This window comes from Eleutherodactylus coqui, chromosome 6, assembly GCF_035609145.1.
Source record: "Eleutherodactylus coqui strain aEleCoq1 chromosome 6, aEleCoq1.hap1, whole genome shotgun sequence".
NCBI lineage: Eukaryota > Metazoa > Chordata > Amphibia > Anura > Eleutherodactylidae > Eleutherodactylus > Eleutherodactylus coqui.
This window is the reverse complement of record NC_089842.1, coordinates 88,472,757-88,491,716: the sequence shown is the minus strand read 5'-3', so window position 1 is coordinate 88,491,716 and position 18,960 is coordinate 88,472,757. Positions and strand designations below refer to the sequence as shown.

Here is an 18,960-nt window from a genome sequence, read left to right as displayed (position 1 = left end):
CATCTCCCTGACGGCACATTGGGTGAATTTAGTGGAGGCTGGGACCAAGTCAGAGCCTGGGACCGCTCACGTCCTACCCACCCCCAGAATTGCGGGCCCCAGCTCGGTGCTGGTATCTGCGGCGGTGTATGCTTCCTCCACTAAACCATCCTCCTCCTCCAACGCAACCTCTGTCTCGCAATCAAGATGTGTCAGCAGCAGCAACACGTCGCCAGCAGTCGCTGTCGCGCGGCAGCACAGCGGTGGGCAAGCGTCAGCAGGCCGTGCTGAAACTACTCAGCTTAGGAGAGAAGAGGCACACGGCCCACGAACTGCTGCAGGGTCTGACAGAGCAGACTGACCGCTGGCTTTCGCCGCTGAGCCTCCAACCGGGCATGGTCGTGTGTGACAATGACCGTAACCTGGTGGCGGCTCTGCAGCTCGGCAGCCTCACGCATGTGCCATGCCTGGCCCATGTCTTTAATTTGGTGGTTCAGCGCTTTCTGAAAAGCTACCCACACTTGTCATACCTGCTCGGAAAGGTGCGCCGGGTCAGCGCACATTTCCGCAACTCCAAGACGGACGCTGCCACCCTGCGGACCCTGCAACATCGGTTTAATCTGCCAGTGCACGACTGCTATGCGACATGCCCACATGGTGGAACTCTACGCTCCACATGTTGGCCAGACTCTATGAGCAGCGTAGAGCTATAGTGGAATACCAACTCCAACATGGGTGGCGTAGTGGGAGTCAGCCTCCTCAATTCTTTACAGAAGAGTGGGCCTGGTTGGCAGCCATCTGCCAGGTCCTTGGAAACTTTGAGGAGTCTACCCAGATGGTGAGCGGGGATGCTGCAATCATTAGCGTCACCATTCCTCTGCTATGCCTCTTGAAAAGTTCCCTGCAAAGCATAAAGGCAGACGCTTTGCACTCGGAAACGGAGGCGGGGGAAGACAGTATGTCGCTGGATAGTCAGAGCACCCTCATGTCTATATCTCAGCGCGTTGAGGAGGAGGAGGAGGGGGAGGAGCATGAGGAGGAGGGGGAAGAGACAGCTTGGCCCACTGCCGAGGGTACCCATGCTGCTTGCCTGTCATATACAGGCTGCACCCGCGGATGGAAGCATCGTTCTCTATCACCATCAAAAACGGGGACATTTTTGCTTCATCAATCTGTGTATAATATTTCTCCTCCTCCTCCTCCTCCTCCTGCTCCTCCTCCTGAAACCTCACGTAATCACGCCGAACGGGCAATTTTTCTTAGGCCCACAAGGCTCAGTCATATAATTTTTCTAAACAATTTTTATACGTTTCAGTGCTCATTAAAGCGTTGAAACTTGCACCTGAACCAATTTTTATTTTAACTGGGCTGCCTCCAGGCCTAGTTACAAATTAAGCCACATTAACCAAAGCGATTAATGGGTTTCACCTGCCCTCTTGGTTGGGCATGGGCAGTTTTTCTGAGGTACATTAGTACACCAATTTTTTGGGGCCCTCGCCTACAGTGTAATCCAATTAATTTTTTGCCCACCTGCATTACAGCTGACGTTACATCAGCTGCGCTGGGCACTGCAATGGGATTTATTTATGTACCGCCAGTGGGTTCCAGGGAGCCACCCATGCTGTCGGTCCACACGGAGTTGTAACTACATGTGTCCACTTCTAAAGAACCCCAGTCTGACTGGGGCATGCAGTGTGGGCCGAAGCCCACCTGCATTAAACATGACATTACCTCAGCTGTGATGGGCAATGCTATGGGATATATTTATGTGCCGCTGGTGGCTTCCTGGCACCCACCCATGCGGTCGGTCCACAGGGACTTCACAATAGGGAGTTGTACCTGCCTGTGTCTATGAATTAAAAAGCCCAGTCAGGTTGGGGCATGCAGTGTGGGCCGAAGCCCACCTGCATTTAATCTGACATTAGCTCTGCTGTCCAGGGCACTGCAATGGGATACATTTATATACAGCCGGTGGGTTCCAGGGAGCCACCCATGCTGTGGGTGCACACGGAATTCCCATTGCGGAGTTGGGGATTCCCAGTTGTACCTGCCTGTGACTATTTATAAAAAAACGCGGTCTGACTGGGGCATGCAGACACCTTGACAGAATGATTAGTGTGTGGCACATAGGTTCCCCATTGCTATGCCCACGTGTGCAGCTCCTGATGGCGGTGGCACAGGATTCTATTTCTCATTGCTTCTGTACAGCATTGTGGGCTATCGCCCCGCCCCTTTTAAAGAGGGTCGCTGCCTAGCCGTGCCAACCCTCTGCAGTGTGTGCCTGCGGTTCCTCGTCATGGCAGACGCACTTCTAAATAGACATGAGGGTGGTGTGGCATGAGGGCAGCTGAAGGCTGCGCAGGGACAATTTGGTGTGCGCTGTGGACACTGGGTCGTGCAGGGGGGGGGGGGGGGGTTGGGCAGCATGTAACCCAGGAGAAGTGGCAGCGGAGTGTCATGCAGGCAGTGATTGTGCTTTGTTGGAGGTAGTGTGGTGCTTAGCTAAGGTATGCATTGCTAATGAGGGCTTTTCAGAAGTAAAAATTGTTGGGAGGGGGGGCCCACTCTTGCCGCTATTGTGGCTTAATAGTGGGACCTGGGAACTTGAGATGCAGCCCAACATGTAGCCCCTCGCCTGCCCTATCCGTTGCTGTGTCGTTCCCATCACTCTCTTGAATTGCCCAGATTTTCACAAATGAAAACCTTAGGGAGCATCGACGATATACAAAAATGCTCGGGTCGCCCATTGACTTCAATGGGGTTCGTTATTCGAAACGAACCCTCGAGCATCGCGAAATTTTCGTCCCGAGTAACGAGCACCCGAGCATTTTGGTGCTCGCTCATCTCTAGAATGCTTATTGCCCCTACCCCTTCCATTCCTCCTCCAATTAATTCCCCTCTCTATGTTTGTAAACACTGGAAGATTTGATCTTGAGCTGATACTCCACCCCACCATGGACCCTACAGGAGCTGTTTGTGTGCCGCTGCAGGGGAGGTACAGTGTAAACTTACAGAAGCGTTGGCCAAGTTTAGCTCAACTGCTAGAAAAACTTTCATCAGTGTAGGTAAAACTGCAGAATACTGTGCAAAAGTGCAAAATCTTCATTCACAACCAAATCATAATGATCCTGGACAGACGCCTTGCTCACCTGTGCAGTGAGGTGGATGGGCTGGGACAAAGCAAGTTGGGGGGGTTGCTGTTGGTTGTTGGGGGTAGACTGGGTGTCGGACCCTGACTGGGAGGCGCTGGCGGCAGCAGCAGCGTTGGACTGCTGGACAGCGGCTGCTAGAAGCTGAGCTTGCTGGAGAAGCAACTGCTGCTGTGCAGGGAGGAGTGCAGTTAGCTGCAGCCAGGAGAAATAAAAGCAGGGTAGAGAAAACAAAGGCAAAAGAGGGGAACAAAGGAAAGGAGTCAAGGGCAAAGATAGAATTAAAATTATATATACAAAAAGGGAACAGGAGACATTGTGAAAAACAAATAAAAAAGGAGAAAAAGAATGCAGTGAGAGAAGATCATCGAAATGAAGCAAAGCAGCGAATGCTTATACATATATACACACAAGACACGTCGTCATATATGACACCATAAATACTGACAAGCAGAAAAATGTAAAGAAGCCAGGTCACCAAATGTCAAGTCCATACGTACCATGAGTGATTCACCAAGACTGCATTTAGGTGCATAAACGTAGCATTAGGCTGGAGTCACACCAATGTATTTGTGCAGCGTATTATTAGCGTGCACAATACACAACGATATCACCGGGTTCATTCACTTAGGTCGGCTGCACACAATCGGATTGGCATTGTGGAATCCGAAGTGGGCAACCGCCTCCGGGTTTTCGCAGCAAATACCTTCCATAGCATGCTATGTTAAAGCACTTTTTCCTGCACACAAGGGGAAATCAACTGCGATTTTCTACTCGCAGAGGGGGGGGGGGGAAATCGCATCATGCTCTATCTTTAAGTGGATTCCGAGCGGACGGCTTCCATTGAAATCCATGGAAGCTGTCCGACCCGCAGCACTTCCACAATTAACATGGCGGAAAGGTCACAGATTCTGCATTATCGTTAGGCGACGATGCAGGAAAAGAAGGCGTTTAAAAAAATAAATAAATTTAAAAAAAAAAATCGGTACTGCGCATAGCCGACGGCGAGCCGTCCAGACCATATGCGGCAAAGAGAATGACAGGTACACGGGGTCACCGGCCGGGCACTGGGTCGAATTCCAGTGCGGGATTCCGCATCCCAATTCCGGCCTGTTCGTGTGCAGCCGGCCTCAAGCGTATTTTGCATGCTCTATTTTCTTGCGTATTTGTGCAGAGAAAGTACATAATGAACTAATTTACAAATCGCGAATTTCAATGAATGGGAGAATAGTGTTTAAAGTACAGTAAAGCACTCGTGCTCATAGAAGTACACCTTGTGCGCATGTAAACGCACATACGCCCGTATGACTCCAGCCCTAGGCTATACAATCAAATAGGTTCTCCATTCTTAATACATTGGAAAAATGCCATTTTACTGCTTGGTGCTTCAGAAAAGTTGGTCTACACTCTCTAAACAAGAAATCACAAACATCTAGGTCCGATACGGCCAGGCAGGCAGGTAAAGCAGCTGTATAGCTTTAACAGACTTTTTTCGTATTTACATGATCACTACTTCGACTTTTGCAGTCAATTTTTTTTTATTGTTCAATGTCACCAAAGTGAAAAAGGGAGTATGACTGTAGGAAGAGACTATGCATTATTAGCCTGCAGTCTGTTGCTATGGAAGCACATAGTTCAGCATAAGAGCTGTAGATACAAAACAATAGGAGGTCTTTAATGAATCCTATTTCAAGGTTGTTGCATGCTTCATTTTTGATACATTGGGAAAATAAAAATGATGGTTGCAAAGTTGGACATAGCCTTTAAGACCAATTAAGGGGTTCCAAGCACAATAGCACCACCAATTCACACATTGAACTGAGCAATAAACAGCAATTTGATGAAGTTTGGAACTTACCCCAGCCAGCTGGCTGCCAGCAAGGAGGAGTTGTGTTTGAGGGAGGGAGGTAGGTGGTTGCTGAGGGGCAGAAGGAGCCTGTGGGGTTGCAGGAGCAGAAGGCGTTGGGGGAACTGGAGTACCAGGAAGGGATGGGGATCGCTCCCCACATTCTTCATCTGTAATCTATATTTAGGGGAAAAAAAAGTGGTTTGAGGGATAGCATGATATGAAAGCTACATTGGGTAAGTAAAGGTAAGTTATATACAGAGTGAAGCAAAAGTCAGGGACACAGTCATTGACTGCAGCAGCATGTCACGTTTCACAGGCTGCTGCAGCCTGTGATGTGTTTTGAACAAAAAGATACAAAGGAGGAAACTTTGTAGAACAATTATATGGGTGGGGAAAAACTTTTTGGCACTATGGTGATGCCTGTTGGCCATCTTGGTGGCAGTCATTTTTGATTCAGTCCAAAAAACTTCAATGTAAAAGGGGTCATGAAATACATGATTTAAGGACAGAACTTCATCAGAAACTGATAGGTGCTGTTATTATTTAAAAATATGCAACCATTTTTGAGTTATGGATGACATCATGTTGAGTATTAATAAAGTTAATATGTTGAATTATGTGATATGCAGAACACTAATCACAGGTCTTTTCAGGTACCAAAAGGTGTCGTTAACAATCCAGGAGAGAACCGAGATTATCCTGATGGTCAGCAATGGAAGTTCACATGAGGTGGCCACGGTTCTCAATCAAGAACTCCTAGGAAGACAGCCGGTGAGTGCATGAACTGTCAGGAAGTGATTCAGAAGTTCAGGGAAACTAGTAGCATCCAAGACAAACCGAGAACTGCTCGTCCGAGCAGTGTTTCTGAATTCTAGATATTGACAGTTGTGTTAGCGGTTTTCACTAAGGCTGCCTGTCCACAGGTGATGGTTCATTGTGTTACCCACGCCGATAATCCGGCCACGGGCAACGCAGTGAACGCTTTCTATGGAAAGCGCAGCCCCACTGTCTACGAGTGGAGAATCATAGAGATTCCCTGCTCGTGGGATTCAAATCACGGCATGCCGCGATTCTCTGCGGTTAGCCTGTCAGCTTACAGCTCTCCCCCCTCCTCCCCGTGGCGGAATATTGCTAGTGATATTCCGTCACGGCCGTGGACAGGGGGCCTAAGACTCCACATAAAAACCTCTGATGAAGTTCTACCCTAAACCCCTTCCTGACACGCACCGTACATGTAAGGTGCAGTAGTTCCCGCACTGCTGCAACCGCACCGACCTGCAGAATAAGGATAATATATCACTTACAATGCATGGTGAATGGATTTCAAAAATAAAAAACAATGCTTTTTTTTTTAAAAACAGCTCGTCTCCTAAAAAAGCAATAAAAATTTGATAAATGCAAAACGTATCAACCAAAATTCATCGCTAACATAAAGTACAATGTGTCACAAATCTCAGACTCACTTACACATACGTTAAAGCATTCCGAAGTTATTACCACTTCAAGTGACACATGTCAGATTTGAAAAATGGGCACTCAGTTGGAAAACCAAAACTGGCTGCAGGGAGAAGGGGTTAAATCATGCATCCCATGACCACCTTTCCATTGATGTTTCTTGGGTTGAGTCCAAGATGGCTTCCACAAAGATGTCCAACAGGCACCACCATAGTGCCAAAAAGTCATGCCCCACCCATCTAAATGTTCCGACTCATAACTTTTTGTTCAGAAGATATTTCGGGTAGACCTCCAATATAGTATTCTAAATAAATTTGCAGATCATATGCAGAAACAAAGTATATAAAACATTAAAACAATTGTGTGTTTATTATACTTCCCCTTTAAATCAGATTGGATTCAGCACTTAATAGGGGGCTAAGGAACTACTTGAGAAAAACAGAACAGATAGTTCTAGTCTGTAGGGAAATACAGTAACAGGGGTTTATGGGGAAGTTAAAATAATTTTTTTTTAAAAAAGAGAACTCAGGAAACGGGTGCAATGCTGTGACGGGTCCGGGGCTTCCCCTACTATGTCCCTGATGCACAGATGAACACAGTGAATCACAAAGAGGCCTCACAGACCTCGCCATGTAATTCTACTGAAGTACTTGCTTCTGCTAACATCTATAGCGGTATTCTCTAAACTGCGGCTCTCGAGTTGTTGTAAAACTATACCTACTACAGCTCCAGACTTGATGGGGTATCAGGGGATCATAAGAGTTGGAAAGCTGGAAGGCTACAGGTTGGGGACAACTGATCTATAGAGTTGTAACATTGTAACAGTTCAATTTGCTTACTATGGAATCATACTCAAAGACCCTGTTCCATTTTGCAAATAAGCAAGATGGAACAATACCTCAGCAGCGCCACCTATTGGATGGCAGCATTCCTTCAAATCAATATACTACTCTTTAAACAAGACTTTAAAACAATGATTGGGAATAGAAAGCCAAAACCAGAAAACCATACACAGACAGCTGTCTCGGGGGGGGGGGGGGGGGGGGCTGCCCCTCATTAGAGACATCCCTTCCAACCCATGTATCTATATTGTTGCATTCACCCAACGGAAGCCAAAAAGTGTCATTTTGACCTCCATTGGGCTGATATACCTATATGTCGGAAATTTCTGTTGCAGATGTATGCCGGCCCATACTCCAGATGTATACATGATGTGAACAAACACTACGGAGACATCTGGATCCGTCTACATACCTTTGGAGACATTGAGTAGGGAGATCCCTTGTTTTGCTGCACCTGCAAAAAAAAAATCACAGGGATTGAGCAATGCAGACCTAACGTACACTTGTGACGATTATGAGTAGAAGATGACCCCTGACCTCATGTAGAGAATCTGCACCATTCCTTTCACTGTCTGCAAAAAAGAAAATAATCCGGTTATCACAACAAGTAATATGTGAGCCCTTTCTCAGTCCTCTAGGTTGTACTGTACATGAGCAGCCTATGTGGACTGTCAATTGGGTGAACGAGCCAAGACCATGTAAAGACAATGGAGCATAGTTACTTAAATGCTACCGCACATCAGAAAGTGAAGAAGGATCGCTGCAGAGCAGTGGAGGGAGCGAAAGAGGCGAGTATATAGTTGTCTTGTTTTATAGCATAAAATGTGGCATTCTGATGGGCGCCGAAAAGGCAACAATTTTGCTGATGCCGATTGCCTGATTGACACATGTGCCAACATTGCAATTTTTCTATGCTAGAAAGCTGACGTTCTAACATTAGTAGCTATGTCTCATTGTCTGATAAGAGCAAACGGATAAAAATGAGATGGATTTCATTTTTTAATGCTACTTTTCCCAATTCTGCTGCATGTCAAAGATTTACCCTGCGTGGTAAGAGATAAGCAGCTATCTGACCAATGTTTGCCAAAACATATACCATCCTCTAAAGTCCTAAGCAAGGAACTCCATCCATTACCAGTCTATGCGAAAATAGAAAAATACTGCTCATCACATGGAGATATCCTAATATGTTAGGAAAAGCTCTATGCACCATAATAAGGGATCCCAACAATTAGAAGAACTCATTAATCCCCTCCACGTGAACCAATCATATCCGCACAAGGAACTGTATTACAGGACCGTAATAATGCCGGGTAAGATATGGCCAGTCAGCAATTGTAACTTAAAAACAGAAGATAAACTTCCTAATTAGCTACATATCATAGGAGAGGTTCCCATCACAGCATTATACTGCATATGAAAACCTTACTCGGTATGGTGGGAACTGTTCACTGATAACTGTTCACATAGATATAAAAAGGAGTTCCAGTAGACTAATATAATATTCAGGAAGAAACTTCTTCAGTGTGTCACACTGGGTGGAGATTCCCACAGTGTAAAAAAAGTCACAAACTGGAGTTCCCTTACTATAAAATTGGGGGGAAAATATATAGAAAACGTGAGTCAGTGCATTATCACCAGCTTGATAAGACCTCTACACCAACATAGAAGGGGGTTCTTTACTGTAAGAGCAGTGAGACCATCGAACTCTCTCCCTGATAACGTGGTGAGGGTGAACTCACTAAAAGAGTACAAGAGGGGCACGGACGCCTTTCTTAAGTATAATATTACATGTTATAGTCACTAATTACTTAAGAAGGATTGTTGAGCCAAAGATTTATTTTGATTACCAGGTTGGAATTGTAAAGGAATTTTTCCCCAAAATGAAGAAAATTAGCTTCTAAGCCATTGGGATGTTTTTGCCTTCCTCTGGATCAACATTGCAGGATAAGGGCTTATGTCCACGTGCGGGTCGGAGCCTGCAGCGGAATCCGACCCTGCCCATGGCCAGTGACAGCACATACCTGTCAGGGTCTTCTTATTTCTGTACTGCGAATGTGTGTGGAAGTGCTGGCCGGCGCAATACAAGTTTTTTTTGTAAACTCCTGCTTTCCTGTGGAATCCACGGCCTATTTGTATTTGCCGCGGATCGGACAGCTTCCATTGACTTCAATGGAAGCTGTCCTTTCAGGAAATGCACTGAAATACAGCATACTGCGATTTGTATTCCGGACCAAAACAAATCCGCATGCTTTAATACAGATGCAGACGCCCATGCTTCCCTATGGGTGGCCTGAATTGCGGATTCCGCAAATCAAATCCGCCCATGGACATTGGGCCTAAAAGGGTGAACTGGATGGACATATGTCTTTTTTTCAGCCTCAGATACTATGTTACTACATTATTACATCATACAGATATTTCTCTCAGGATAGAATGGATGAAGAAGAACTAATGAGGATATAGAAAAACTAAATTTATAGGGAAACGCAATCAAAAACTGTTGTTTTAAAGAATAAATTATCCAGCTTTGTTTGCCAAGCAGAGGTCCGAAAATCTGTGGATTGCTTGATAGCAAATCGGTGACATACAACATTGTTGGAGAAATCTCACTCAATCACATCAAATGAAAGCTTTCTGTTATCTGAGGCATAACTTCAGCTACTGCCCTCGTCTTCTACCTAAATACACTGTCTGCGGCGGTATGGCTTGTTGGCGACAGCCCTGGCACCCAGGGTACATGCTCTGCCAGTTATGCCCCTGAACAGTATAACAACAATATCGCTTCCTAATGAGGCTGATTTAAAAAGGAACAGTCTTTATATGCGTGGGCAGTAAAACCTTCACGGTCTGACAGTCTCACATGCAGGAAATGATCTCCTATATTCTGGCAGTGACATATACATATCTCTGTTATTGTCACATCGAGTCATTACCTGCGACACCCCCTTCCGCGTGCAATTTGCCAAGATGTCCCGGTTTAGACATTCTTATTTCTGTAGACAGAAAGTGAGAAAGGTTGATCAGAACCACATGTGCACATATACTATATATAAATGGACAGCATAGATATAGACCTATATTGTATACACTGGAAATAGTGAACCGGTATCCTCCATGCTAGTGACGGTGGAAACATATGTGAATTTTTAGTTTTTATGTATAAATGCATGCTTTGAAGATTTTGGTCCTTGCATTCTCCAGATGGGATCTGAACAGCTTAGAGGAACGCTCTAGTATTATCTCTACCACCGGAATCGATCCATTCATGGAATGGGATGAATCTGATAATAGAGATGGTAATTCCCCATGGCTTCCCTGCACCCCGTCGACCCTTGTAAGGCATTTTACGACAGCCTGTGCCTGCTGCGCCCTCGGCTTTTATTCCACTAACAGTCCCTCAGGGCTGCTTCCTTTTATGACTAAATAGCTGGCAAAAATAAAAGTGGACCAAGGAACTGCTGAACAAGCATATCCCAAATGCAGGACATAGAGAAAAGCAGGACTTTCATGTTTTCTCTAAGCTTTTCAGCTTTCAATTTCTCCTTAAATATCTGACCGTGTACAATATAGAAAGACTGTTCCAAAAACATCAAAAGCAACAAAAAAGGGAAAATAAAAAATAGATACTGTAATAAATATCTCAGCGAGCGCTACACAATATCCATGCTATAGTAGCGGGTATAAAATCTCCTATTTGTCTTAGTTGTGACGTTTTGGTTAAGGTTTTCCTTTCTTAGTATTTTTATTCATTCGCAAAGCAAAAAAAAGGGAAAAACACTCATTGTCAAAAAAAAAAAAAAATCAAGCACCTAGTAGGAGTAGTTAGAGTCGAATTAAACTTTCTATGTGTGATTATGATGTTGATATAAGTAGGGGATTACAATATCGGAGTGAAAGGATCATTTATTGCAGAAAACTAAACACTTGAAGGGAGGCTCTAGTACCCTGTTGTACCATCTCTAGCTTGGATACAAGATGTGATACAGGCGGGCATAGAGGCTCTAGTCCCCTGTTGTACTGCCTCTAGCTTGGATACAAAATGTAATGCAGGTGGGCATAGAGGCTCTAGTACCCTGTTGTACCGCCTCTAGCTTGGATACAAAATGTGATGCAGATCGGCATGGAAGCTCTAGTACCCTATTGTACCAGATTTAGCTTGGATACAAGATACAGGCGGGCATGAAGGCCCTAGTGCCCTGGTGGACTGCCTCTAGCTTGGATGTAAGATGTGATACGGGCGAGTATGGAGGCGCTAGTACCTCCTCTAGCTTGGGTACAAGATGGGATACAATTGGGTATGGTGGCACACAGGTTCTGTATGGTATCCTGCAGCATATCTGTCCACATTTGCTGTAACTGAGTCTCTAGATCGTGTACACTCATCAGCTGTCAAAGTTGACAACCCAGATGGTCCCATACATGTTCTATTGGCGATAAATCTGGCAAACGGGCAGGCAAAAGAAGTGTGGTAATGTTGTAGAGGCATTCTTATGACACCCTTGCTGTGTGCCGCTCAGCATTATGCCTCTTGGAAGTTCTGCCAAGAGAGGCAACACATGTGGCTCCAGGATGTCCTGAGTTGTCATCGTCCTTTGTACCACTAGTAGGTGTCACCAACTGTCATATGCGATGGCTTCCCCAGACCATCACACCAGCAGTGGGAGTAGTGTGCTGCTCCACAGCAAAGACAGGATTGAGGCGCTCACCCCTAGGTCTCCAGACATGAACATGGCCATCGTCTATGCTCAAACTAAACCTGGATTAGTCGCTGCAGACAACCTGGTTCCACTCCATAGCAGTTTCATAATTTACAACACTACTGCAAAGGAAGGCAACAGTGGGTGTCGAGGCAGTAATGGGTGCCATGAGACCAAATCACCAAAAGTCCTTCTGCAAAGTGCCTAGAAATGGTTTCAACAGGCACAGTGGCCTGTACTGATGGCGCCAACTGTCTCTGGATGGCGGACAAGGAAACAGTGATTGTCCAACAAGCACAAGCAGCTCCGACAATCCTCTCTACTAGTCGTCTGTCAAAAACGCCCTGAGCCCTTGCTCTCACGCATCCACTAGTCCCAACATCTCCTAACAGTCTGGTCAGAACAGCCAGGATGGCAGGCAATTCGTCGATACAGCCATTCAGCTTCTTGCATATAACTGGGTGAAATCTTTGATTGTGTCATAGAGGCGTCTAGTGTTCAACAACCCTACCCAAGCGGAAAAACAGGCCTACTACACACAAGGAGTCTCGGAGAACCTTTTTATAAGCCAAGGGTTGGAACCACTTTTAGGGCCTCAGGTTGCAGCAAAACAACAACTTCTTCTAGGCGCATCATTTTTTTGGACAACTAGTCTGTATACAACACAATCAATCCTTCTGCAAATACTGACCGCCGTGTGTATAATACTGAGCTAAAAATTTGTTTTTTTTTCAATAGTCCCTAATATTTTTGACATTGCCTCCTATTTGGTGTGAAGATGCCTTCATATATTACATTACATACACATCAACCGTAAATAGAAGAGCGGAGAGAGATTGTGGGGATTACTGATTTAGTCATGGAGGCTGATGGGGGGGGGGGGGGAACTCTCACTTCTGCTTCTGGTTTCCCTGCTATGAGCAGATTTACCGAAAAATAAACTAAAAATGTACATGACACTTTAGAAATACCACAGTTTCTCCCATGCAGCTTGCACACATAGAGCTTTACAATTACATCAGAGTCATATAACAAAGTCATCTATATGCAGTGCATATAGAATACCTACAAAAACGTTTCTCTTACATCATATGGAGTGGTTCCACTCCATAGCAGTTTCATAATTTACAACACTACTGCAAAGGAAGGCAACAGTGGGTGTTGAAGGCAGTAATGGGTGCCGTGAGACCAAATCACCAAAAGTCCTTCTGCGAAGTGCCTAGAAATGGTTTCAACAGGCACAGTGGCCTGTACTGATGGCACCAACTGTCTCTGGATGGCGGACAAGGAAACAGTGATTGTCCAACAAGCACAAGTCGTCCCATAGGGCTCACATTGATTAAGAGATTTTTCAAATGCTAAACTTTGTTTAGTACTGAAAGCTAGCGGTTGTCCCCTTTAGTCCCAATTTTAACATCATTCGTTGTTTGCAGGTCTGGACATTCACATTACATTGGTGATCTGCAAGCCTGGCTGTAGCGATAGGCTGATAGAAGACAATGTCCATCTAGTTCAGCCTGTTTCCACCCTCCCTGGTTGATCCAGAGAAAGACAAAAAAAGAAAAGCAATGAGGCAGAAGCCAATTAGCCCATGTGGGGGAAAAAATTCCTTCCCAACTCCATAATGGCAGTCAGAATAATCCCTAGATCAATGTTTGAGAGTTCCTACCCAACTCAAGTCCCGGATCAACAACCCCTCTGGTTATTTAATATCTATATCCTGTAATATCATAGCGCTCTAGAAAGACATCAAGTCCCCTACTAAACTCCTCTATGGATATTGCCATCACCATGTCCTCAGGCAGAGAGTTCCACAGTCTCACTGCTCTTACAGTAAAGAACCCCCTTCTGTGTTGGTGATGAAACCTGCTTTCTTCTAGACATAGCGGATGCTCTCTTGTTACCGTCGCAGTCCTGGGTGTAAACAGATCATGGGAGAGATCCTTGTATTGTCCCCTAATGTATTTATACAGAGTTATTTGGTCGCCTCTTAACAGTCTTTTTTCCGGGGTGAATAATCCCAATGTTGATAGCCTCTCTGGGTATTCCAGTCCTCTCATTCAGTTTATTAGTTTAGTTGCCCTTCTTTGAACCCCCTCAAGCACTCTAACATCTTTCCTGAGCACCGGTGTCCAGAACTGTGCCATGCCTGACAAGTGCCTTATATAGTGGAAGGATAATGTTCTCGTCCCTCGCCCCTATACCTCTTTTAATGCACCCCAAGACTTTATTTGCTTTTGCAGCAGCTGACTGGCATTGATTGCTCCAGTTAAGTCTACAATCCACTAGTACCCCCAGGTCTTTTTTCATATCACTTTTCCCTAGCAGTACCCCATTTAGTGTGTATTGGTGGTTTCTCCTACCCATGTGTATAACTTTACATTTATTAAAACCAAGAAACCCATAATGAGTAATGACCAATCTCTGTAGATGCTCGCTAAATTTACGTCTTGAATTAATCCCGATTCAGAACGGTAGCCAGTACTATAGTCCAAAGCTTCATTCACAATTTGTAGGCCTCACAGCAAGCAAGAAGGGCGCAATAAGTACCCTTCCCTGCAGATAATGGACTATAATGTATCCTTTTATAGTTTGAACGTTAAATAGAAGTTGTATTTTTTACCAAAGGACTGCACCGACACCCATTTATTTGTACTGTGCACATTCACACACACAAATTATATATACACACATATACGTTACAGGTAGAGATGAGCGAACGTACTCGGTAAGGCCGATTTCGCAATCGAGCACCGCGATTTTCGAGTACTTCACTACCCGGGTGAAAAGATTCGGGGGTCGCCGGGGCGTGGCGTGGTGGAGCGGGGGGGTAGCAGCGCGGAACAGGTGGGAGCTCTCTCTCTCTCTCCCCCCCCCCCCCCCCCACTCCCCTCTGCAACCCCCCGCTCACCCACGGCGCCCCCCGAATCTTTTCACCCGAGTAGTGAAGTACTCGAAAATCGCGGTGCTTGATTGCGAAATCGGCCTTACCGAGTACGTTCGCTCATCTCTAGTTACAGGCAATGTGTGAGAAACAGGCGTTGTATAGAGTAACTAGGCAGTCTACAGAAAGCGTGAGGTTTTAAGGTACAAAATGTGTACTTTATTGAAATAGGTTATACACTTTCCCAGGCATTCTACAGAATGGCAAGTGCTATGTTAGGTAAAGTATGAAAAGTAAATCGTGCAAAGGCCTTCGTTGCAAAAAAAAGATGTACATGAAAATGCAACAAGAAATACAAAACTATAAGTATAGGACTTTCTAACTGGGAAAAAAGAAAAAAACTCAAGTATTGACCTAGTAGTGCCTGCAACCCTAAGTCCTTCGAGGCCCTGTGGCGGCGGTGAGTGAGCCCTCTTCTGTCTCTATTCCCCCCCATCCTTTCTTTTTCTGACCAAAGAAGTGTGGTACCAGGGGGTTGAGGAGCTGGAGGTGTCCTGACTCCTGTCCTAACCAGACCAGGCAACAGACCTGGCACCACCAGAGACACAAGTTCCTGTGCTGGAAGAATGGGGGGTGGCACATAGGGCATTGAGTGAGGGGAGCCTAAGAGGACCTATATTCCGATACCATGTAGGTGGCAGCGTCACACTTATAGACAGCAAACCAGACCTGTCCAGCCTTGCATGTAGCCTACAGGGTCTATAGTCTCTAGAGTCTGGACTGCGCGAGTGCAGTGGAGGAGCCAGACAGCAGGGGGCCTGACTGCAGGACTGTAGTAGTACACCTTGGAGGTAGAAGAGGGTTGGCTTGTGGGACACTGGAAGAAGATATGGTGGTGGTGGTGGGGGGGGGGGGGGATTATGGGATATTGCAAGAAGAATATGGGGGTTGGATTGTGAGACATTGGAAGATAATGATAAGGAGGGCTGGACAATGGGACACTGGAAGAAGAAGATGGGGCTTGGATTATAGAACATTGGAAGAAGTTGATGATGGGGTTGATCGTGAGAAGGGTGGAATCATATCTTACGCTGTAGTGAAAAAATGGGGTGCCCAGGGGAGAAGGGTGCCCAGTCCACTATTGGCAGAAATATTTTATACTTTGCTGGTTCGCCTTTTGGCATTGCATAAAAGGTCAATGAAATATTCATAATTTCATACTTTGACGTCCCATTTTTGGGATTCTATAGATTGCCTTGACATTCTATGCATTGACTCATTTCACACATTACCTGTAACATATGTACATGTTGTGTTGTACTGTATCTACGTTCTTCTGTTTTGAAGTTCAGTTGAACAGCTCACCGCAGTCCTGCATTGTGAGTGTTATGGTATGAGAATACAAAGGAGTGACAGTCTACTGGAAAATAGTCACAGAGGCGGAGCTGAGCTAGGCCCAGGAAGAGCCTAGTGCTGGCTGGGAGACGGAGCATGATGATGATGATAAACTGTTCCTTCATGCAGGTAGGATGGGACAAGGGAGCTCATAAAAAGAGGTCTAGCACCACTGGAGAAAGTGCAGACTGATCACTTGAAGTTCTAGACCTATTTGCTGAGGGCTTGTCACCATTAGAAGTAGGTTTATGACCTTGTGAGACAAGGAGGTACTGGAAATCGGGCTGAGAAGGTCGTGAACTAGAGCTCAGTTGTGACAGAGAATCTGAAAAGGAGGTTATCATACTGAATGAATGCTTAAGAAAGCAGGACCTGTGGGAAAAGTCAGCCAAGTATGGAAACCAGTGTAGGAAGGCAAATGGTACTGTGGTCAAAGCCGAGGGAGACTGTAGCTGGGTCCAGAGTGGGATTGGGAGAGATAAGGCAGCTTTGGTGGGGACTAATTGCCATGCAGGCTTAACACATAGTCTGGTTGAAAAGTCTTGGACTAGATTGCACAGTTTGGCTAACTTCACACAGGCAAGTTCAATATGGGGGCATGGGTCCTGCCACCATATCGCACTCCCCAGATGTGAAATGCTTACGGATGCGAGACGCTTTCATGGCAAAACAGTCTCACATCACTTCGGGGATGCAGGGATCCTCCGGCTGTTACAGCCGCGGCAGAGGATCGCGGAGTCTCTCCCATGGCTTTCAATGGGACTAGCGATGCTGCCGCCGACCCTATTGAAAACAATGGGCGCTGCAATGCGAGATCATGCAGCAAGATAGAACATGCAGCGATTTGTTTCCCGCAAAGCATTGCGGGGCCATGCAGGAGAACATCGCTCATGTGTATGACCCCATTCAAAAGAATGGGGTTCATATTTGTGCATCTCGCAATGCACAGATGTTGCACGATTTTTGATGCCCGTGTGAAGCCGGCCTTAAGGTACAGTCTCACGGGGGAATTTTTCCACAACAAAATCTCTTTTGTGGATTTTACTGCATTTGAGGAAAGCAATGAACATCATCAGTGTTGTACAGCATCTTCTTGGCCTAAAGGCGTTTTCTGGAACACACTACACAAAGGGTGATCGCTGGGGTCTGCCACTCGGGACCCTGACCGATCAGCTGAGCAGGTGCATGTTGTCAGTGCTACAATAACACAGAGGTCAGAGCGGAACTTATGCACCGACCCCTGTGTGGTGATTTCAATGAGAGCTGTGCTGAGATACAAGCGCCGGCCACTGCATGGGAAGTCGTTGCGAAGACTTCAGCTCCGACTTCTATGTTATTGCTGCGCTGACAACATGTGCCTGCTCAGCTGATCAGTCGAGGGCCCCAGCGGCGGACCCCGGCCGATAAACTATTGATGACCTATCCTGATGGTAGGTCATCTATAGTATTTCACTGGAAAACCCCTTTAAGTCTAGCATTCATTCTTGTATTTGTAGGTTCTCTGGGACTACAAAAATTATGACCTATGCTACCTAATACCGATCAGCCTATTGAAATGGCTGCTGCATTTCAAAGTGAGCAGTGTCCCCTTCATTGTTTACCATGTACAGTTCCATGCTTTTGTTAGTGGCTGGGTATGATATTGTGTCTCTATGTATTTTGGGACTGGGCTGCAATACCAAGCTCAGCCACTTCCAAAAATACAGAGCTGTGCTTAGTACACAGGCTAATCTACTAGCAATTTTGTAGTCCCAGAGAACCCCTTTAAATGAAACCACATAGGCAGACATTTTCTGAACAACTTGTCATCTGTTCGGTCTGTAAAATATGAAATTTTGGACAACAACGCCTAAAATAAAAATCAGCACTCTATCTTTGCTGTGATCTGTCTCTTGGTCTTGGCTTTCCTTGATGGAAGCAGATCTATCATTTGGCAGTAACAACTTTTCAACTCTAGCACTCAACAACGACTCCAAAAAATCCAGCAGAACAACTTTTCAACATATATCTGTCTGGCATTGGTCATGCTCGTTTCTATGATGGAAGGGAGCCGATAATTAACAGAAAATTATCTAAATCGGCCTTCTTGTCCACACAAAACCTCCAGTGTATTGCCAGCTTTACACGGTGTCAACATGTTGCACTTCTGACATGATTTTATTGTGAACATGTCCTTCGGCCTCTTTTCACACGGGCAACAGCGATATTGCTGTGAGAAAATTGCAGCGATATTGCAGATGTGTTCTGTGCGATATCGCTGCGTTTTCTCGCGGCGATATCACGATCTTCTTTCGCTACAAAGTCGTGTGTGGTGCTACAAAGTCGTGCGACCTTGTAGTGCTCTTTTGCTGTGATTTTAGGGGGAAGGGGACGCTTAAAATATAAGCCCTACCCCAAAAATAAGCTGAGGCTGCATAAAATAAACAAAAACACAATACATCACCTAACAGGCGCTGCCTGCTCTGTTGCACTTATCTTAAGCAGGTCCCCAGCACACTTGCTTGTAGTCTTTAGCTAGTGGTTCCTGGTCAGGGGTACAAAAAACCCGCCTCCAGGAAGCGCTGGCTCTGATTGGTTCTCCAGCGCCGCGGCTCGGCTAATCACTGCAGTGCGCAATGAACGAATCAAAGGCATTCAATGCGATGGCTGTGACTGGTTCATCGAGAACTGTAGTGATTGGTTCTTGAGCGCCGCTGCTCAGCCAATC

General features: G+C 45.7%; 1 protein-coding gene across 1 annotated transcript in view; it reads right to left on the bottom strand.

The window, feature by feature from the left end:
* The window catches only part of POU2F2 (POU class 2 homeobox 2), a 104,449-nt gene that overhangs the window by 17,758 nt on the left and 67,731 nt on the right, over positions 1 to 18,960 (bottom strand). The window contains exons 2-6 of the mRNA XM_066605666.1: positions 10,211 to 10,270; positions 7,812 to 7,846; positions 7,687 to 7,728; positions 4,987 to 5,151; positions 3,129 to 3,323 (exon numbers count right to left, since the gene is read on the bottom strand). Coding sequence (XP_066461763.1) covers positions 3,129 to 3,323; positions 4,987 to 5,151; positions 7,687 to 7,728; positions 7,812 to 7,846; positions 10,211 to 10,270 — 497 coding nt within the window. The remainder of the gene's footprint in view (positions 1 to 3,128; positions 3,324 to 4,986; positions 5,152 to 7,686; positions 7,729 to 7,811; positions 7,847 to 10,210; positions 10,271 to 18,960) is intronic.